The sequence below is a fragment of the Lacerta agilis genome, chromosome 2 (genome assembly GCF_009819535.1).
Source record: "Lacerta agilis isolate rLacAgi1 chromosome 2, rLacAgi1.pri, whole genome shotgun sequence".
Taxonomy (NCBI): domain Eukaryota; kingdom Metazoa; phylum Chordata; class Lepidosauria; order Squamata; family Lacertidae; genus Lacerta; species Lacerta agilis.
Window position 1 is genome coordinate 74,189,398 of NC_046313.1, and position 22,972 is coordinate 74,212,369.

General features: G+C 41.0%; 1 protein-coding gene across 2 annotated transcripts in view; it reads left to right on the top strand.

The window, feature by feature from the left end:
- The window catches only part of ATG7 (autophagy related 7), an 89,266-nt gene extending 66,591 nt beyond the window's left edge, over positions 1-22,675 (top strand). The window contains exons 18-19 of one of the 2 annotated variants that reach the window (XM_033140776.1): positions 21,563-21,633; positions 22,384-22,675. In XM_033140776.1, the coding sequence (XP_032996667.1) occupies positions 21,563-21,595 (33 nt within the window). In that variant the 3' untranslated portion in view covers positions 21,596-21,633; positions 22,384-22,675. Of the gene's footprint in view, positions 1-21,562 lie in introns of both variants that reach the window. The other variant, XM_033140775.1, reaches the window with a different exon arrangement.
- The last annotated feature ends 297 nt before the right edge of the window (positions 22,676-22,972 follow it).

The window sequence follows — 22,972 nt, forward strand, 5'->3', positions numbered from 1 at the left end:
CTTATTTCCTTCCTAAAACAGTGCAGGATGGAGGGGGTATAGCCTAAGAGAAAGAAATAGACAAAGGAGGGTATGGAAGCTGTGTACAACATATCTTTGCAATTTAAAACCAGTAACTACATAGATTGAAGTGTTGCAGCATTCTGACACAGCTTCTATCACTTTGGTTGGTATGATACTCCTCCACTTCCTTGGAGTGTAGGACTCTTGTTGTCCCTTGTGAGATAGGACACTGTTTCCTGCAAAGGTTCCAGTGTAGGGAAGTCTAGAAAAATATGAGTTGTCTGCCATCCCTCATTAAGATGCAGTTTGGATAATGTAACTTCATGAGGATATTTATTGTTCACAAATGTCCCCCCACAAAAAATAAACCATCAAGAAAGAGACCATATCCAAACTTGAAGAGATGCTAGAAGAATATAGAATTTCTGCATGTTTATAATATTCCTGAAGTGCATTGAGTTTCAGCCTTTTGCATTAACAGAGTCTGTAATGATATTTTATGACAGGAGAACTAAACATGAGTTCAAAACCAATCTCCTTTTCAGGCTCTGAGCAAGGCATGTACTAGGCTGAATTTCGAAGACTTTTATTCCAGTTGCCTTAAGTAGAAGGAAAGCTAAGAATCTGGGGTTAGTTGTTTTTCTTACTTGCAACCTTCCTTTACATAGAATTTCCTAATTAAATATCTTGGATGTCATTGACATTTGGATCAGAAAATTCCCATTTCCCTTGACTTTGAAACAGTTTTATTTTTCCCTGCTTAAAGGAAAAATTTAATGCTGCATTTTATGAGTTTATATTAAGAATGTTTGGCCTTCAGTTTAATTAAATTAAATAACCTTCCAGGCAGTGGTCTTGATTTCATTTTGCATTGCAAACAGAAACAATTTATTTATACCTGCTCATTATTCTTCTCTTTATTACAGTCTCTTGTTGTTTCTTCCAATTTGTAGATTAATCAAATCTTGGAACGGCTGCACTGCAGTTCAAGTTCTAATTAGGATCAAGATTTAAAAAGAATAATTCTTTAAAGGCAAACTCTTTAAAGGACTCTTATTGAGGAAGGTTTAATCTGTTTGCAATCAATACCCAACTCAGATAATTCTGCAGTTAAATTCTAGAAATTGGTATATCATGAAAACAATGATATAATTGTTACAGAAGAATGGAGGTCTGCCAGAAGAATGGAGGTCTGCCACTAAATGTATGAGAGGACCACTTGGAAATCTAATGCAGAACCATCTCCTTGTAAAAATAGTCTTGGCCAAGGATACCAATCAAATCTACCTCAGTGGAGCAGGATGTGTGTGTCTTTCAGATTCAAAGGACAAGATAAAATTTTCAAGATGAGAGAAGTCTCTTAAGGGATGGCAAAGTGGTGACCTCCATAGGTTGCTGGACTGTACCTCCCATCTTCCCAGCTGACAGGATCAGTAGTCAGGGAAGATGGGAGTTGTAGCCCAACAACATCTGAAGCCACACTGGCTATGTCTGCTCTAAGGTCCTCTATGATGGACAGCCTCTCAGATCCTGGTCAGCAATTAATATTAATAAGGGACCATATTTTCCCTTGAAAGTAAATTCCAGGGATGCAGGGTCTCAACATCTTCAATCTCATGTTTATTTAAGAAATGTTATTGAGGCCTACCAGATATTGTGGAAACCACTCCCAGGAGGAATTGCAGCCCCATTCCCTACAGGCACTAGTGACCTCTGCAGCCTTTCAAGATATTTGCAGAGCTTCCACTTGTCATTTCATTAAAAGACTGACAAACCTTCCTCTGCCTCAGCAGCCTTTGGTAGGAAGGAGTGTTTGCATAAAGTAGTGTCCTTGTAGGATGCAGATTTATGAAAGCCCACCCTTTGGATAGCACTGCACTGATAAATCCCTAGGTGGAAATTTCCATATCATATATTTGTGGTCCGTGTGGATTATCTTAGGCCATTCGTCTGCTGAGATATAATATTGTCTATGCTAGTATTGCATTTGAGCAGGAGGTGTCTGCCTTTTCTAGGGAAGTCCCTAAAGGGTGGAGGCAGTGACTTCTCTGGAACTGGAAATAAGAGGCAAACTTATTGCTGAAGATGAGGGAGGGGAGTTGCTGTAAAACGGTTAAGAGCGAGAGCTAATATTACTTAACCGCACCACAGGAAGTCTATGCTCGTTTCCAGAACACACAGTCTTGTGAACATCTTTTGTAAGGCGATGCTTGATATGGCAAGCTTTGTATTAATATATTGCTTGTAGCTTTGAAGTGAAATTGGAAATTGGCAAGACAAAAAAGGTTAAATAGTGTAATAGTGCTGTGTTATTATCTGCCAGTCCTCCTTTCTGGAAACTTTAATTAAAAATTAAATACTTATGCCAAAGGACGGCTATAAGGTGCCCAGGGCACCCCCCCCCCCCAAACGTCCAACTTTCATCCCATGGTCGATTGATATCAGAAGTCATGAGCCAACAGAAATTGCACCACCTGCTCAGTTCTTAGCATAGGGTGGCTGACAGAGCTGCCTCCATTCTATTGCTAGATCTGGATTGAAATTGGACTAAGATGATATTTTTCACCCGAGAAAACCTGGGGAGTGACACAGGGGGTGCAGAGTGTGAAAACTGTCTCTCCCGCTTTTGTCAGCAGGGGCTTCAAATGACCCCTTTTGTCTTCAGAAGGGCAACTCAGGATCAAATACATTTATAAATATAACATATAAAAAGGTTTACGTCTTCATTTGTCGAGATATTGGCTTGTACACGTATGGCACTCTGAAAAACATCAGTAACTCCTAATTATGTAACCATCTGAACAATTCTGTAGCTAATTTAGTGTAGTTTAACATACTAAAGTTTGGAACAATTGAAATTGGCTATATTAAACTCTATTATTTGGGTTCCAATATGAACTTTCCATTCCCTGTGACCCAGTTCTAGCCAATAACATAATTGTGTCTGCTCCTAGTTTTTCTCTGAAGGTTGAGCTGTGTGATTTAACACTGCAATGAGGGGGAGAGTGTACATGGGCTTGGTGCTTCCAACTGTGTCATGCAACACCCTATTCCAGGAAACGCCACCCTCTATTGTTTCCAAGCCCTTGTGCACACATTACCTAATTTAATTGAAAAATTGTGGTGTCAACCGGAATAACGTCTTCATGAAGGAAGGGAGCAATTTAAATTTGTAGATTCAAAAATGTGTACTTGGGGGGGAAATACATATATTTATAATATGGGATTTTCAGAGTGGGGATTACCATTATTAACCACAATATGCTGGTGACATCAAACTCTGTATTTCATATTTGATTAGCCCGGAGCAGCTGTCTTGGCCCTGAATCAGTGCCTGGAGGTTGTGGTCAGATGGATGAGCCCTGTTCAGCTGTGTACGTTTGCCACTTTTGGAACAGGTACATAGTGACTCAGAACTCCCAACTCCATTCCTTTTTGTAGGATAAGCAGGTGGCAGTGCTAACCTGCAGCGCTTTCCTTCAGTTGAACTGGCATGCCTTTGTTCCAAGTCAATACACAATCCTTGCATAGTTCCCTGTGTCTCTGCAACCTGAAGGGATGGCTACTCCAATTCGCTCTACATGGGATTGCCTTGGAAGACTTTCAAAGCTGCAGTTAGTACTGCCTGACATAGACAGGCACAAGTCTTGTGCCAACTTCCCCATGAGGCTCCAGACTCAATTCAAAACACAGGTATTGATCCTTAAAGCTCTTCATGACTCAGATGCGAACATAGCTCAGAATGACATTTCTCCCACCATGTGACTAACTGCCGGCTGAGATTATCACCATCAAGGGCTCTGCTCCACATTCCTTTCCTTGAGCAGATTTGGAAAAATGTGGTACAAATGGTTGTTGTTGTTTTTTTGTGTTTTTTTTTTAAACTAAATAGGTTTGAAAACTCATGTAGCTAAGAAAATGAGATGTGAGCCTGGAAGTTCCTAGCTCAAATCTCACCTCAGCCATAAGCTTGCCAGGTAACCTTATACCAAGTCACTGTGTATCCCTCTCTTCCATTTTGCCATACACTAATGGAAGGTAATACAATACCTGACCTAATTTACAGAGCTTTTATAAGGATTATTAATGTAACTAAGCCAGTTTTGAGCATATGAAATGCAATCTAGAATGCTAAATACCATGTATAAGACAAGGTTTTTTGCAAAATAAAAATAAAAATTGGGGGTCATCTTATACACAGAACATGGGCATCTGGGGGAATTTTTATAATATTTAAACATATCTCCGGGATTTTGGCTTGGATGGTCTGAGGCAGTCCCTCCTGCTGCTGTCCCGTCCCCACCCCCCCGGGCTGCATGCTGGCAACTGGCTCGCCTCCTGAAGCCCCCTGCTGGCTGGACCACAGCTGCCTCAGCTACCTCTCCTTTGCCTTTCTTTCGGTTTTTTTCCTCTTCCCCTCTCAAGCTCCCACCCTGCCCCTAGCCCGCTCACCACCTTCCTCAGCTCAGTTTGCTTGACGGCATGGCCTGACGCAGAGCGGCTGCTGCCTTCTCCTTGCTCTTCCTTGGCATCCTGCTTGGGAGCCTGCTTCCACGCAGCAGCAGCTGCCACCGAGGGGGAGCATGTGGTGCCCCAGTTGCTGCCTTTGCTTCTGCACCATGGTGAACTGCATACACCTCATGAGGGCAATCGCCCCCAAAAAGATCAACAACTTGCCGCCGCCAATTACCCAGATTTTCGCTTCTGTTTTAGGGTTTCATTTTCTTAATTTAGGGTTCAAAAATGGGAGGGGTGCATCTTATACATGGAAAAATATGGTAGTTTAAAAAAAGAAGAAGCATGCAGGCACCCCCTGATTTGTGTGGGGAGCTGTATTCTGGGTCATTCCGTAAATAAACCCGTTACATTGTCTTCCAGGTCTGAACTACCTGTGCATGCATGGTCACACAGTCTTTGAGTGCACGCAAAACGGCGGTTGCCTGTAGTCTGATTCCCATGCACCATTTTAATTGCTTGTACTGGAATTCAATGTTATTGAACAGGAAGTAGGCAGACTGCATTACAATCACTGGTACTCAAAATGGGTGCAGCTTTTTTCAGTACTGAAAATATTGCAGGGGGTTGACCTTCCAACTGTACAATTCTGAGATGCCATAAGTAACTTGCATTATCACATCCTATTCACATTGTTTCCTTTTTTGACATGCTGCCTTCTAGACTGTTCAGCGCTGTAACCACCTAGTGTACTTTTATAGAAAGCTGGAGCATAAAATCATCATCTTCATAACTCTTTACTTTTTAAAATGTCCATAATGAAGAATGCATCCTGTAGAATGCAGTTACCTGTAGTTCTATATAAGTATGTAATTTGAGGTGAAACAATTTGTGAAGGAAAAGGATTTTCAAAAGGTAGGATTTATCACATATGAGAATATTTCAATGCTAGCTGGTAGTTTTTTCACCTGTGAACTTGGAAATAAGTGTTATGATCAGAAAGCTATGATCTCATCCAAGATGATGGAAATCAAAAGCTTGGCAAATTAAGTCACACATCATTCATTCATTGAGATCACACACACAGAGAGAGAGAGAGATTATAAGGAAAGTACAACTTTAATTCTCCATAAACATGTTGAAACAAGACTTTAAAGAATATTAAAAATTGCAGGGTGACCCACACCCAACAAAACATCTGCCAGAGCAAAGGAATATATGAAAACTAGAATAAATGGCATGGTCTTGTCACTAACAAACCTCTTTTATGAGGTCTGTTTTTATAAATCAGTCGCAGTTAAGTAGTGTTGTTTGGATAAAATTGTACATGTGGTGGTGGTATTCAAGTATGTAAAATAGAATTATTTAAATTGAAGATTGTAATAATGGTAGTTTGCGATTTTTTTTCATCCTTTTCATTACATTGATGGGCTAGATTTTAAAATGTTTAGATTGAGATGAAACTTCTCAACTCTAAATTTCCTAACAAAGGACTCCCCCCCCTTTTTTTGTATGAAAAAAATTCTCAAAAGGGGGTGGAAATCGGATTGGCAGAGCAGAGTTAATCCTTCCCCCATCCTTCCCCCCTCAAAAGAAAAGCTTCTATTTTTATATAATATGCATGTAGTACACCAGGCTGACTTCCATCAATTGAAATCACAATGTAAAATTCTATTGGTGAGATAAACATCACACAATAACAACCCCAAATTAAAACTTTAACAACAGTATTATCAAACTTAAAAGATCAGGCACATCAGATAAAACACCATTCTCCACAATCTCAGCCTGACAAATTAAAAGCCTTGAGGAACTGAAAAAGTCTGAGAGTTGAAGATGGAACTATCTGAATCTCATGGGGCAAGATGTTCCATAAAACTGTTGCAGCTGCTAAGGAAGGCCTTACTTCTTTTCCCAATCAACCTTACTGGGCAAGCAGGCTGGTGTGGGAGGAGGAAGTTCTTCAGCAAATTGACTACCCTGATTTACAAAATGGTTTATTGAAATAACGCAGGATTACACCATGGCTGGGGAATTTGCATGGGATCAATTCCAATCTGTTACCTCCAAGGACGTGGACAGGCTGCTTGGACGAGTGAAACCGACCACCGGTCTCCTTGATCCTTGCCCATCCTGCCTAATAAAAGCGAGCCAGGAAGGGCTGAGCGATGGGCTCCGCGGGGTGGTGAATGCTTCTTTCTGTGAGGGAGCCTTCCCAGACCCGCTGAAAGAGGCGGTTATTAAACCGCTTCTTCAAAAAAAAATCTTCAGACCCAGCCAATATGGCCAACTATCACCCAGTCTCAAATCTTCCATTCTTGGGCAAGGTGATTGAGTGGGTGGTTGCTGAACAACTCCAAGCATGCCTGCAGGGTGTGGACCATTTGGATCCCTTCCAATCAGGATTCAGGCCACCTCATGGGACTGAAACTGCCTTGGTCACTCTGGTCGATGATCTCCGGTGAGCTAGGGACAAAGGTGAAAACTGATTCCTAGTTCTGCTGGATCTCTCAGCAGCCTTTGATACCATCGACCATAAGATCCTTCTGGACCGTCTAGAGGATCTGGGAGCTGGGGGCACTGTTATACAGTGGTTCTGCTCCTTCCTCCTGGGCCGTGTTCAGAAGAAAGTGGTGTTGGGGGATGAGTGACCCCTGGGCTCTCACTTGTGGGGTGCCTCAGGGTTCCGTCCCTCCCCCATGTTTTTAACATATACATGAAGCCGCTGGGAGAGATCATCACGGGGTTTGAGCTGGGTGTTCATCAGTATGCGGATGATACCCAGCTCTACCTCTCTTTTAAATCAGAACCAGTGAAGGCAGTGAAGGTCCTGTGTGAGTGTCTGGAGGCGGTTGGAGGATGGATGGCGGTTAACAGATTGAGGTTGAATCCTGACAAGACAGAAGTACTGTTTTGGGGGGACAGGAGATGGGCAGGTGTGGAGGACTCCATGGTCCTGAATGGGGCAACTGTACCCCTGAAGGACCAGGTGCACAGCCTGGGAATCATTTTGGACTCACAGCTGTCCATTGGACTCACAGCAGGTCAATTATTTGTCCAGGGCAGCTGTCTACCAGCTCTTATCTGGTATGCAGGCTGAGACCCTACCTGACCGTGGACTGTCTTGCCAGAGTGGTGCATGCTCTGGTTATCTCTCGCTTGGACTACTGCAATGTGCTCTATGTGGGGCTACTTTTGAAGCTGACCCGGAAACCACAGCTAATCCAGAATGCGGCAGCTAGACTGGTGACTGGGAGTGGCCGCCGAGACCACATAACACCAGTCCTGAAAGACCTACATTGGCTCCCAGTACGTTTCCGAGCACAATTCAAAGTGTTGATGCTTACCTTTAAAGCCCTAAGCGGCCTCGGCCCAGCATACCTGAAGGAGCGTCTCCACTCACTGCGAAAAGCCAAGTTACAGGGAACCAGGCAGAGGGCCTTCTCGGTAGTGGCGCCCGCCCCGTGGAATACCCTCCCATCAGATGTCAAAGAAATAAACAACTATCGGACTTTTAGAAGACATCTGAAGGCAGCCCTGTTTAGGGAAACTTTTAAGACTGCATGAATCATTGCATTTTAATATTCTGCTGGAAACCACCCAGAGTGGCTGGGGAAACCCAGCCAGATGGGCGGGGTATAAATAATTTATAATTTTATTATTATTATTATTATTATTATTATTATTATTATTTTATTTTATTTTATTTTATTTTACATTGTGGCAGTGGGGCAGAGGAGTTGATTAACTTGAATAAGTGTAGATATAAAATTTGAAAACTAAGCATTAAAAAAATTGCCGAAGGGTGGGAAACAGTGGGACTAATAGTGTGTGTGTGTGTGTGTGTGTGTGTGTGTGATTCTTCATAATTATAATGATTCTGATTCAGTTGTGTGCACTAATTTCATAATAAGAATATTGTGCAATAAATGCAATATGCCTACCGGTTGTAGGCAGCAATCTTCATAAAAGTAGCAGAGCTGCAACTAATCTTTGCAAATACTGCATTTGGATTCACTGCTTGAAAGCAAATAGTGCAACCAAAATGTTCAGAGAGGTCCCAATATAGCCCATGCAGCTCATACAGCCCCTAATACTAAGCCCTTATTTTCAAGTTTTAACAGGAAAATGGAGAACAATGTTTTTTATCCACAGTGCAGCAAAAACGTTACCTTTTCCCATCTGAAGGAAACATTATTTACGGAGTTCCCTTGCTGCGTAACTTCCTTTCGCAGACTACACAGCAAGTGCCCTGGTTACATTGGCACAGAACTGACCGAAGAAAAGGCCCTGAAAACAAAACTCCCATCTTCTGACGATAGAATAATTGTGCTGAACTTGTTCTGTAATTACTGCCAAAGCAACAGTTACTAAATCCGCCTGAAATATAAAAAGGTAGAAAACAGCGAGAGATGAGATAAGGCTTGTGCTTTGATTGGCTAGGAAAGTTTCTGTTCACACTTGTCTGGTACTACTTACAGAGCTTTCTCTCTTTGTAGCCAAAAGCATTTTGTCATGTTGATACTGGCAGTGCAACTGCTCTGATTTTAAAACTGTATGAAAGAACTTCTTTTATCATTTCTAATATGTAGCTTCAGGCCAAAACAGACACAGCAATATTAAAGGACTATGTTCAGAAGTAAATTCCCCCCTACACAGCCTTTGGGAATATGACTTCAATAACGAACTCTGAAGCCATCCTTTATCATAATGACAACTGTTGATTTTCCTGTAATTGTTCAGCTGAGCTCCCACTGCTTGTCACCTAATTAGCCATCTGGCCATCCATCCTTCCAGGATTTTTGTTTAAAATTGTTCGCTGGTTAACACCCAAAATATCAGGAAGATGTTCCCTAATATCTCTTGATGTTCTTGGACAAGCCAAGGACAAGCCTTTATAACTGCACCTGCAAGCTGTTAGGAAGTCTTGGTGGGGAAAAATTAGAATAAACCAACCAACAGCCTCAAATTATTCAGGTTTTAAAACCATACACCTAACATTGACTTTGTTGCTCAGAGAAATAAATACAGCCATGGTAAACAGATCTTACAGATGCAGATGTTAGTGCATAGGGATTCTCATTGCAAAACTGATTATTTTGCTTTTCTTCCAAAGACTTAATTTTTAAAAAAAATACTTTATTGATATGATTTGTGAAGATAGATGTCTCTTGCAAGAATATTTATGTTTGTATGAAAATATTCTTGAGATTTGCTAATTTGGAACATCCATTAATTTCTGTGAGATGAATTCAAAATCCACGTTGAAATAAATGGAGGTTGTACAGCTTCAGCAGTTGATGACTGTGTCCTAAAATATCTTTCAGCTAGTTACGATGCCAAAGAGAAAATTAAATGTCTCTTTAAATCTCTGGTTAAAAGTAAAATGTTGCCACTATGGAATCTCAGGAGACCAGTTTGTGTACTCTGTAACGGCTGGCAAGTACTGCCAAACTTTCTTCATCCTCATGCTATTAATACTGTGTATTCTTTTTTACCTCTAAACTTCAATTGCTCGCACCAAACACAGCTTCCGTTTCTTAGCACTTTCTGTAGTTTGTAAGAGTCTCTAATTGTTTGAGGTTTCCCTCTGAGGAAGGCAGCCCATGGGGTTGTAGGATGGATGTGTTTTAGGGAGGTGCCTCTCGTATTTAGGTTGCAGTAACCCCCTAGGATTGCTTCCCTTTCAGAGAAGGAGAGGAATTTGTTTAATGTTGCTCGGTCCAAAGTGCAAGTAGATAAATAGGTACCGCTCCGGCGGGAAGGTAAATGGCGTTTCCGTGTGCTGCTCTGGTTCGCCAGAAGCGGCTTAGTCATGCTGGCCACATGACCCGGAAGCTGTACGCCGGCTCCCTCGGCCAATAAAGCGAGATGAGCGCCCCAACCCCAGAGTCATCTGTGACTGGACCTAACAGTCAAGGGTCCCTTTCCCTTTAACCTCCTTGGATTGCTTCCCTTTCAGAGAAGGAGAGGAATTTGTTTAATGGTTGTTTTTTTTGATGAACTCTAGTTGTTTTGTGTTTGGGGCATATATAGTTGTCAGTTTAGTTTTGGCAACTACTAGCAAAAGTGAATCTGCCTTTTTTGTCTTTTAGCACTGTTGTGGCTTTAAAATTTAGGTCTCTACTGAGAAGGTCCACCTTCGTAAAAATATTACAACACCAGGTTTTCCAAGCCCATGCCAATTATAATGGGACTAATCATACACAACAACATGCTCCAGAGTTAAGTAAATTCATCTGTGCCCAATAACAAAGCAAATTAACATTTAAACAGGGAATCCCAAGAGGGCAGGTATCCCAGACAGAGTGGCCCAGACAGGTTTCAGAATCAGGAAACTGAAAATAAGCAATCCCAGTTAAAGCTGCCTGCTTTGCAAGCTTGGCTGTCTCTAAACAGTTTAGGTGATGTAAAATTGAAGCCAGAACTCCAACTAGCCAAAATGGTAGTGAATGATTATGTTGACATTTGGGGGGGGGGGAATGGAAAGGAGGGTTATTGGGTAGAAGTGAAGACTAGATCTTAATTTGAACAAAGCAGAACTTGCTATAAAAACCTTTACAAAGCAAGCGCAACAAAATTGTTTACGGATCTCGCAGCACAATACCTGGGTTTACTCAGTGGGATTTAATACCAAGAGAAACACTGCAAGTACATTCTGTATAGGTTTGCCTGTCACCAAATCTGATGTTTTCTTGTCCCCAGGCAAAGATATTTTGATTTGTCTAGCATAGTCAATGGTCAAGGATGATGGAAGTTGTAGTTTAAAAATTAACAGGGGGGGGGGCACTGTGTTGGCTACCCTTGGTCTAAGTCTTTACAGCAGGGCTTTGCCTAAGATGGAGTTAACTGATGACTTAGATCAGTGTTTTTCAACCACTGTTCCGTGGCACACTAGTGTGCCGCGAGATGTTGCCTGGTGTGCCGTGGGAAAAATTGAAAAATTCAAGAGAATTACTTTATATATAGTCAATATAGGCACAGAGTTAAATTTTTTAACATTTTCTAATGGTGGTGTGCCTCGTGATTTTTTTCAAGAAACAAGTGTGCCTTTGCCCAAAAAAGGTTGAAAAACACTGACTTAGATTACCGGTAATTCTGTTGGTTTCTCTTGCTCCGCTTTATGTTTGCTGATTTTGTTGAGCTTTGTTGCATTTTATATTGGTTTTATGATATTTGTTAGCTACCATCAGTTTTTGTAAACTAAAACAGAATATACACATTTTGAATTTATTTCTTTTATTTATATATTTATTGTTATTATAGTGTGTGTGTGTTTAAATCCACTTTTTAAAGGGGTGTTTTCCATTCCCTAAAATTCTTAAAAACATTGTCTTTAAAAATTGATTAATTTTGAAACTGTTTCCTTGGCTTGTTTTGTAAATGGTTAGCTGGCCTGGATAAATGAATTCTGCACTTTTAGTTCTTCCTAAGCAAGAGATGAAAATGATAAAAAACCATTTAGCTAAATAGTTGTGTGTAGCTGAGATGGGCTTAGAATCAGATGCGCATATATGGAGTTGAACAGCAGAGTATATCTTTTTAATGGACAGTGTAGCAAGAACTGGCCAATTTACACAAAACAAGATCTATATTTAGGGAAGTGAGTTAAATGGTGCCAAAGTAAAGAAAGAGATGATCAGAGCTGTTCTTGTAGCCTGTTTACTTTGGACTAAGGAATTTGCCAGCCCAAGGCCACGCATTATAGCTCTACAGTACAATCTTGTCTCCCGGTATTTAAATCCAACACATTCACAATTTCTTCCTGAAAAAGCTCATGACATGGAGCAAAACAAAAAAAACACAAATGATAATTTACAGTTTTCATACAGACATGCACTGGGGGGGGGGGGCACAGAAGATAGGCACCTTCTCTCTCCCAACATACACGCCTATCTTCCCCTTTGCCCCAGCTGGGCATCTCTGGACCACTTCACTGCCTCATTCACTTTTTATTTGTTGGGCTTAGAAATCCCCCCCTAGCAGCCCCAGTTTCTTATCGTTAGGGAAAAGGGCTTAGGAGTTCTTGGTCCTGGTAGCCTTCATGATGAGCAGAAATTTATTCCTTATTAACCCAGTCCAGAACATTTTCAACTCCTAATTCAACTGACACTAGTATTGCAAGCTTGCTCATTCTACTGGGCAGTTATAGAGGTTTTTCCAGTCGAGAGTGGACAGCTATTCCTGCCCTTAAGATCTACCGGTATGTGTCAAAGAATATTGCACAAATGCTTTACGGTGCTGAAATTTGGGGAAGTGGTGTCAAATCTGAACTAGAAGTTCTACAGAATTAATTTATGGGGGGGGGCTTCCTCCTGGGACTTAGTCGGCTCATCTTAGTGCTCAGTTGGGTATCCCCTCAATAGCAGCCAGAATTGATCTAGCTTATCTTAGATAATGGCATAGACTAAATGCCTTTGAGGGACCATATTCTCACCTAGCTCTGCTAGTTGGAGCCATAGCTGTCAACTTTTGGATTTGAAAATAAGGGATCAGCAGCCTCACCTATCGGGGACAGTCACATGGCAGTGGTGGGCGGAGCCAGAAGCAAAAGTGGGCGGAGCAGCAATGTAAACTCCATATTTGTACATTGTGCAAGTACAGTCTCCCACCCACCCCCAGCCCAGCAGGCCAACCGCCGAAAGGGGGTCTTTGTGCGAAGGGGCAGAGACACTGTCTGAAAAAGGCCCAGGACAGGGTGGGTGTGATTTGGAAATCCAAATACTGGCCACCACAACGTCAACTGGAGATTTCAGGAGCCCCTCACAAGAAAACTTCCTGCAAGAACCGAGCCCCTTCTTACATCTCTCACACTGTTGGCCTTAACCCTTCAGCGACAGAAAAATTCTGTACCAATCTGGTATAGGACTCAAATGTACCCCAAGAGGGAGACGTAAAAGGTTGCTATTTTAAATATGAACAACAACACCATCAGCCAGGAATAGGGAGGAAAGCTGTTGTTTGTTTGTTTACATTTTTATATATTGCTGCAACACAGAAAGATGTCACAGTGGTTTACAACAGTATAACAATATACAATATAAAAACAAAACAGCGAAGTTCTCAGCACACATTTAAAAGCTGGCACGGAAGAAGTGAGCGTGTTAAAGGAGCAGGTGGAGTGATAAAAAAAACCTGGTCTGCTTGGGTCGTGGGAAGAGGGTGCATGGTGGATGCCGAGAAGAGGGGAAAAAAACCTTTTAAACCCCCCTCTCCCACTTAATAGCTGAGATCTTTCCGTTGTGCCGCTGAGGCAAAGCAGCGCTTGGGCTGCGCTTCTGGCTAAAAGGAGCTTGTTTGTTGCCAGGACTTTGTCCCCTCTGCTGCCCCAATCCCTGCTTCGCCTACAGTGGGAAGGGAAGGAGGCTCTTGCTCCATCTCATCTCCCTGCTAGAAAAAGTTTCGGCATCACTCGGCTCCCAGCCAGCGAACATGCGGAGACTCTCGGTCGTGCGACCCGCTCGCTCTCTTCCCCGCTTGCGTCTGCCCTGCAGTTTCATAGGACACCACCCCACCTAGCGGCCATGTGGCCGAAGCGCAGACCTTGTGGCCTCTCCCTCTCCCTCTCGCCTTTAACCCTTCATTGCCCGTGACTTGTGAGCCGGGCAGAAAGCAGTCCTTTGATATCCCGGGAAATATCCGGGTTTTCCAGGGATCCGGGAGAGCAGCGGGAAACGCATTAAAAAACGTGAGGATCCCGGCCAATCCGGGACACTTGGCAGCTCTGGTTGGAGCAACTAAGGATAGGAGATTGGGCACAAAAGTGTCAAGATAAACCTAGGGCGTATAATCTCCAAATATCAATATTTATCCTTTAGTAGGTGTGAATTTAGAAATTGGGTCTTCAATCATGGCGACAACCAAGACAGAGCATCCATTATCACTGCCCTTTATTCTATTTGGTACCCTCAAATTAAGGGCAACCACTCAAGGCCTCACTACTTTGAGACACAGTCTTAGGAAGTGAGCAACTAATAAGATTATTTATCATCATCATCATCATCGCCACCACCACCACCACCACCACCATCATCAATAATAATACACAGGTTTCTGCACACTTGTGATGTTTGCATTGAGCCATCCACCACTACTCCAAGATCTTTCCTGCTCAGTTACTTTCACTTCAGACCCCACTAGTGGATTGAATTGGTTGGTAGAAGCATCAGCCGCCATGTGGCGTCTCCTTGGCTCCAAGCTTCAGAGAACGGCAGGAGGTTTTTCCTTCCAGGTGGCACCGCTCTTTAGACAGCACCTTCAAATTGCAGCACGACAGACAGGTTTCCCTTGTCTGTCTTCTTTGCTTGGAGCTGAAGAGTGGGCTGGAGATGATCCCTGACTGTTTTAGAGTACTGGTCTTCAGCAGTGGCTCAAAACCTGATCCAAGGTGGGTTGCAACAGGGGCACTACCACCATGCAAATACTGTATATGGTAAATATATGATCTCCAAGTGCATGTTTGGATGAAAAGAGGGTTCTGAGTCTGAAGAAGCTGACAATACCTGCTTTAAGAGCGGCAGTGAGGAGGAACCTGTTGAAGCCATTGTTGGACTTCAAAGTTGTGCAACAGGGTGCCATGTCCTTAAACATTAAATGGTGGTTGTAGTAAGTAAAAAGAGAGAGAGAGAAGGTTCTTTTAAAAACCTTAGTTATTCAAAATGGTAATTCTGCAGCATGTTGTGCTGTTATCCTTCCAGTGAGTAGCACTATGCATAAACCACAGCTATGCCTTCCAATGTGCACTCATATAAATCACATTGTCTGCATTATCTTCTGTTGCCTGGCTTTTGGGGGGTTGTGTTCAGATAAATAAACTAACAATTTCAACTCTTAGGAAGGAGATATATTTAACAGTCATAAGAGCACATTTTTCTGAACATTAGGTTCCTTATTCTTGTAAAAGCTTGGAGTAAATTTAAGAAAGAAATTGAGGGCATTTATGAAAGAAGGGGCCAGGAATCTTACTTGTACTATATATCTGCTGGCTGTATTAAGATGCTTTATGGAGAGAATTCATTTTGCAGCTTTGCGGCACAGTCCCATTTTGGGAACGCGCTAAAGATATTTGCAGCCCTCGATTCATATTACAAAAAGTAGCTTCTCACACCATCACTCACACTGGGATTAGTGTGCTCTTTCTCTAGTCCCTGTTGATCCCATAAAATGAATGTAATTGCATTTGTATAATAGCTTAAAAAGATCAAAGTAGGTCCCATAAGGGGAGACAGTGTTGAGAGCCAAAACAAGCTGTTTGGCTTGTAAGCAATTGGAAGCCTTTAAGGTACTGACTCACATCTGCAGCATACTCTGCAATTCTGACTGCTCTACAGCATATGTTATAGCACATGTTGCTGAAGAAGTCATTTCTGCTTCAGTGAGCTGAAGAGAGGAAACGTCAGATTCTTTAGATACCAGCGCCTTTATCTCCTCCTCTCAGGTCTTTAGAATTGTACTGTGCATGAGTTCGTCTTGAAATCACAATAACCAGCATTGGACACCTCCCTTGTTTTATGATGAGTTTTCTTTTGTGGGAAAATATTTGCAACTTTTACATAAATACACCTATTGACACTCAAGTAAATCTTTAAACTTTGTTCACTTCTCTCTAAAATAAAACATTTCAGGTTTAATTCAATTTTAAAATGTTGGATAGATTAGAATTATGCAGATATTGCTTATGGAGAGCACAATATTGACTACCCTAAGTTTAGTTCGCCATCAACAGACATGTAGCATTCATATACAAAAGGAAGGGGTGAAACTTTTAATATGTCATTCATTCTTTTCTTCTAAAAAAGATAAATTATAATGTTCAGGGTTGGACTTCTATCTAGCAGGAATGTTTTCTGCTTGAATAAGCATCAGTTGAATAATCTTGCTAGCAAATGTGTATTGAACATAGAATTAGCATTGATACAGTTAAGTGAGCAGTGGAGAGCCGTAAACGCAGTCTTTATTACATAAATAAGAGGGTCATGACTGAGTATATATGTATAAATGGGACAAACCATTTATACTCCAGAGGGATAGCTCAGTCGGTAGAGCACAAGACTCTTAATTTCAGGGTTGTGGGTTTGAGCTCCACATTGAGTGAAAGATTCCTGTATTGCAAGTGGTTGAACTAGATGATGCTCGTGGTCCCTTCCGTTCTATGATTTTATGATTCTTTAGGCAAGGGCTATTATAATACAGATTGTCCAAAGTGCACATAGCAACATGCTGCGACAGATGCACTTCAATAAAAGATAAGTTGATTTTGCATTGTAGTTGTTAAATTAAAAAGATTGTAGCCAGGAGAGAAAGTGGTGGGAGAATAAAGATACAATTGGATATATGTAATTGACATCCAGGTAATAATTAAAATCCAGTAGATGATGGCCGGGTTTGCACATAACGCTAAGCCAAACCAAGGCTAAATATGAATGCACAAGCACTCACAGTAAAATTGGATTAACACTAAGCCACACCACGACTTCACACATGAGGCAGGAGGAGGGCTGGTGGGCAGAGAAGAACCTGCTGCTTTTACTGTGAGCATAGGTGCCAACTCCTAGGGGCTGAGGCACTTTGGGACCCCAAATGTATTTTTGAGATGGGTGCCCCACATTGTTCTGAGGGCAGAAGAGGGCATGATGCTGCTTCGGTGACTGACATCTCACCACCACTGGCTGGGGCAACTTCCTCCTCCTTTCCTTGCATGGCAGTGGGACGGGGGGGGGGATGATGGGGGCCACCACGTTCGATTCCTCCCCCTGGCTCCTTGGGATGTTGTGCATGTGGTGTCAGGATGTCATGTTGGGCCCCCACAATATTTTTCAGGAGTTAGCACTTCTGACTGTGAGTATTCACATACTTATGCGTTCACACTTTCCCATGCTTTGGCTTAACATTCCCTATTCATCAAAGTATTGTTGGCATCCTTCTGCCTCCAGAGGCAGTGGAGTATGTCTCAGGAAGGTGAAGTCAAACTGCTCCACCAGCTCCCCCCAGGGTATTTTGAATGTGGAGAAACAAGGTCTGCATGTTTAGCTGCAAAAATGCCAAATGAAAGAATCTTTTAAAAATAAGGGGAAAGAAGGAAGATATGAGATAAAGTGAACAAATGTTGAATTTGGAGTGCGAAAATTTGTAATTTGGGAGTAAACTGATGCAGTGAAAGATGTACAGAAGCTTAACAATTACAGATAGGTAGCTGTGTTGGTCTGCCATAGTCAAAACAAAATAAAAAATTCCTTCCAGTAGCACCTTAGAGATCAACTAAGTTTGTTCTTGGTATGAGCTTTCGTGTGCATACACACTTCTTCAGATACTTTTTAAGAAGCTTAACAAGTTCAGGAAAGGCACAGTAATCTTGTTTGCTGCTGTGCTGTTAAAAACCTGCAGCCTTTCACGAAGTCTTTTCTGACATTGCCTTTAATATAAATGCTACTCTAGGCAATAAGTGCACCTGGTAACAGTCTAACACACCCTTTCTCTTTATCATTTCATTCTTTATTTTTATATTCAGTGTAGTCATTTTTACCCATACAGCCTAGACAGTGAGCGGCCTTGAGCTGGCCGTGGTTGGAGATGCAGAATTCTGTCGACCTTCACCAGACCCTGCAATGCACTCCTTATCATCTTACTTCAGAAGTTCCTATACACAGAGTTATAGGAACATGTAATGCATGTAATGCATGAAGAGAAGAAAATGCTTATTATAGATTTATTCTATATTAATAAATAATTTTGTAATATACACATGCCCTCAACCTTACATCTAATTCTTTGTACTGAATTGCTAAAGTTTTCTTACTCTTGATACATGTTTTTCCACTTCTGCTTGAGTAAGTAATTGTTTTCAGGCAGCTTTGTTGCAGGAAGCAGGTGAAAAGCCTTCATTGTTCCACATAAAAACATTTGGTTCATCTAGAATTGTTTTTAGCTGTGAATGAATAGGAAAAGAAAGGGTAAAGCCCTGTTTTTATCTCCTTCCTGTTGTACAAGATAATTTCACACATACGGGGGTGGTAGATATATAGTCCTGCATGGGCTTAATATGAACCTGAAATTTAAACCCCAAGTTAATATTTAAAAGCCAATACCTAACTGGAACATTCATGTATTCTGCTCAGGTGTGTACTTTTCTTACAGACTAGCCTTAATTTGACATTGAGTTTATGATTTCCCTGTTCATGATCTCACCTGAAATTATATACAGCTTTGCCTCAGTTCTTTCTCTGATCAGGTTTTCTTCGCCACAGTTACCTTACAAGCTTTACTGAAGTCTTTACCAGAGGTCAGGTACCAACCACTGACACACTGACTTCTGGTCTTCAGAATGACAGCTGCTGGACTCTTCTTCCCCACTTGGAATCCTTCTTAGCTTCTGCCTTCTGTTATTTCAGCTTTAAGGTGTTTGCTGCTTCATCTGTTGCCTATAGCAACAGTGATTTCTCAGTTCCTATCCCATCTCTGGAATCTTGCTGCTGCTTAAGTTGTTTGGGAGACGGTGAAGAGATATATCAAAGACTAACCCTTTTACGGTGCTTAGCCTGCCCTTTTATTCTCTCCAACCAGTTGCCACATTCTCACTAATATGATGAACCCCATTGGCCTAGAACTATGGACCAATAAATTTGAATGTAATGTCCCAAAAAATGATCTGCTATACATTTTGACCTTTTCGTATTCTACTGAATCATATAAAAGCCAAATGTGACAGCAAATTGTTGTAACTGAAACCTCGCAAGTTACATAGTCTTGAGCAACAGCATCAGTTTAACTGCCTCTTGCAAACTACCAACTGAACCCCAATATGGCAGCTGATATCCAGCAAAATCTGGGGAGCACCATATTGGCTATCTCCACATTAGAGAACGGCAGAATTGGCAGGTTGCAAGGTCAGCCTTGAGTATTTGGTGCCAGCTTGCCTTCAATAGGGACACACTATGCTACCCGAGTTAGGAAGAGAGCAGAGGGAATTGTCGCAGATCCTTTGCATCCCGGTCATCATCTGTTTGATTTACTTCCATCTGGACGTCGCTACAGGGCTTTATATACAAAAACGGCTAGGCACAGGAACAGTTTCTACCCTTGCGCCATTAAATTGTTAAATTTGTAGTTATGTAGCGGAAAGGGAGGCCAGTTATGGGTGGGGTTCCTTTGCTGTGTTATTGTATTGTGAGTGGAATAGTGTTGTATAAGGTACGTTTATATTGCAATGTAGCCGAATCACAATTCCAAGATTGTTGGTACTTGGCCAATAAAATTATTCCTTCCTTCCTTCCTATTTGCAAAGTCTCTTCATACCTAGTTTAAATTCTTTGGTTACTGTAGGGCAAGCGTTCCCCAACCTAGTGCCTTCCAGATGGTCATGCTGTCTGGAGCTGATGGGATTTCCAGTTCAAAACATTTTAAAGGCACTAGATTGTGGTAGGCTGCTGCAGAATCTTGTAATTGAAAAGGCAACAGTATTAAATCAAGAGGTATGTCTAGGTTCAGCCTCTCAAAATACAGCTTTTAAAAACCAATTCTTCAAAATGGAATAGCATTCCCATCCAAGGAATTTCATTCAAATTCCAAGAGAGCCCAGCTTTGGCACCAAATTTGAAGCACACGTAATCCTGAGTACTCCCTCTACAATAGATGCATGCATGTAATGTAATAGTAAAGTAGCACTGTGGTTTAGTAAACACAAGCTCCCTTTTGAGCACATCTTCTTTTGCTCTTGAATAATGGTTGTATGCGTTACGTTGATTTCTTTGTACTTCCTTACTTAACTGTATTTTATAAAAAAATTTTTTATCATATTTATACTGTATAAAGTGTAGCTTGGGGGTGTACAGCTAACAAAATCCCCGCCTGCAAATGATCAAAGCATGGAACTAAAATATTAAGCACAAGAAAAATACAATCTTTCTTTTCCATTCATTTTTGGCTTCCACACAGTATTTCCAGCTGGGTATGTGTTGCCATGAGATGAAGTGGAATCAAGTATATTGTAAGAGAGCACATTGTTCATCCAGATTAGTTCCATTCTAGAAAGGAAAGTTAGCAACTCGTACTTTCAACAAGACTGGAGGGAGGATTCCTTATAGATTATGAGCCTTGCTGCCTCCCACCCCCATAACTTCCAAGGCAGCAGGCATAACTAGCAAATAAATGTCCAGGCAAAGTGAGCGTGAAATATCTACCGGTACTTGCATTTCATCAGTTATATTAATTCATACAGTATGAACAGTTTGGGAAGCTCTGCCTTTTTTAGATGTGCATGTGCTGTAGATTTTTTTAAAAAACTAATTTGAAGGATTTTCAATATAACACCTTTAATTACCAAGCTACTTGTTTGAAATAACATTAGATCTATTAAGTTTCCGTATGAAGATTCTGTCAAGTTTTTAAAAGTGGATTACGCTAACTTCTTTCTTATTGTTTGTGATAATTGGCATATTTATCTTACATGTTGGACAGGATGATTCTCCACCTGACTCTTTTCTAATAAATCTTCAGACTGGTTTACCAGTACCTTGAATTGAGAAAAACGTTTTGTGTTTCAGTTTGGTTTATGTATCATTCTCATAGCATGCCCAAGCATGGTATATTGGATAGCCTGCAAGTAGCTCCCCCAGTCTTTTTTAAAAAATAGTGCCTCTTGGTAGTTTCGCTTCCCTCAGAAGTTTAGGGGCAAATGTTCTCTGTGGCAGTCCTGAAATTGTGGAATTCTCCCACCTCAGAGGTACTTCTGGCTTCTTCCCTATATAACCTCCAACAAATGCTGAAGAGACACCTCTTTACCCTGGCCTTTGACACCTGAAATGTGTGGTTTTGGGGCCCACCCTATTCCTGTGACTGTACTGTATTTTAACTCCTGTTTAAAGTTTTAATTGTAAATTGTTGTAACTCCCTGGTGGTGGTAGGGTAAAAAAGTTAATAGTAGTGGTGGTGGTGGTAGTAGTAGTAGTAGTAGATAGTAACATAAAAGTTCTGGCATTTGCTGCCTCATAATTTAATGTAAGAAAGAGGCTGTCTATGTTATGCCATACCTGAAATTACCAATTGTATAAATGATATGAAAGAGCACTGAAGATACTGAACAGCATTTTTCTTCCTTTTTCCATTTCAGATCTGGGACATGAGCGATGATGAAACACTCTGAAAGCTCAGTGAATGAAGTGAAAGATGACCCACTTCAGGGTGTGTTGGTGTGGGTTTTTTTGTCAGTCATATGACAAATTAACGATTGCTTACTTAACTGTGGCTGTTGTAAATAGAAACACTTAACGGTGCACAACTTTTATTGGGATGGGACAGTATTGCAATTCAAGGCACTTGTACTGTGAGTGTTTCTTCTCTTTCTATTGTGTGTGAGAAATACATATATAAGAGAGTTAAAATTAAAATCTCTCTATTTTTTCCAGCTTCTAAATATAGCTTATATTTAAAATACCTCTGAAGAAAACTTCTTTGTTTATTTTTCTCCCAGTTTCCCACTTTCTTTTAAGTAAACATTCTGAACAAATTAATGCCTTTTGAAACAAATTCAGGGATTTCTGGCCAATGTATCCTTGTCTCTGAGGTAGACAATAAGAAATTAGTCACATTGAGAATAAATAGAATGATGGGGTCCACATGTTTAGTCTCTCAAAAAGACATTTCCTCTGGTTATTCTGCTACCAACCTTGTCCTTCCTGTATATGCCAACACTCTATATATATTCTCAACTTTAGTGCCTTTTAAAAAAAATGGTAGTTGATAACATATGATTTTCTTCCTTCCAATACTAATAGTTCATCTCTGCTGCCTCCATAGTGAGGTGATTGCCCACCAACACCAAAACTATGCCATGAGCCTCCAAAGTATAATGAATTTAAATAATAATAATAATAAGGGAAACTATGTTATTTACTGATTTTAATAGAAGTATTATTTTATCTTCTTTGTCAGCACATAAACAATGAAACAGCTGTGCAGAATCTTCATGCTAGCATTTTGTGCCCTTTGCCATTGGACTACTTTCTCAAATCGTTTCTGGTTGCAGTCACAAATCTGGAGAGGCTCAAAGTAGCCAGATTATGGCATATCATGTTAACAGCATACTTTTAACCTGCATATTGCTCACTGAATCTTGTCTCTACTTGATTTCTTATTTCTACTAATTACGAAACCCCTGTTTATTTCGTCTTACGTTTTTCTATCTAGTAAGTTAATCTAGCTCTTGGGAAGGGGTGTGCATTTTTTTAAAAAATATCAACACTTAGAAGCTGTACGTTAGCAATAGCAGAAATAGGAAGTACAGTTCTCATGTGTATGCAAGTGCAATCTTTTAATTTAAAATAATGAAATTGCATAATGGCCTTCAGGCACTACTTGCTGAGGAAATTCAGCATCTCTGATGACAGACTAGAACTCTACACTGGGAAAATTTAGTACTCCACAGCTTGCACTGAGTCACCAGCACAGACGTCATTTGTAGATAGTGAAACAGGAAACTCTGTTTTGAAATTCTACAGTCTTGATTAGCTGAGAGTACAAA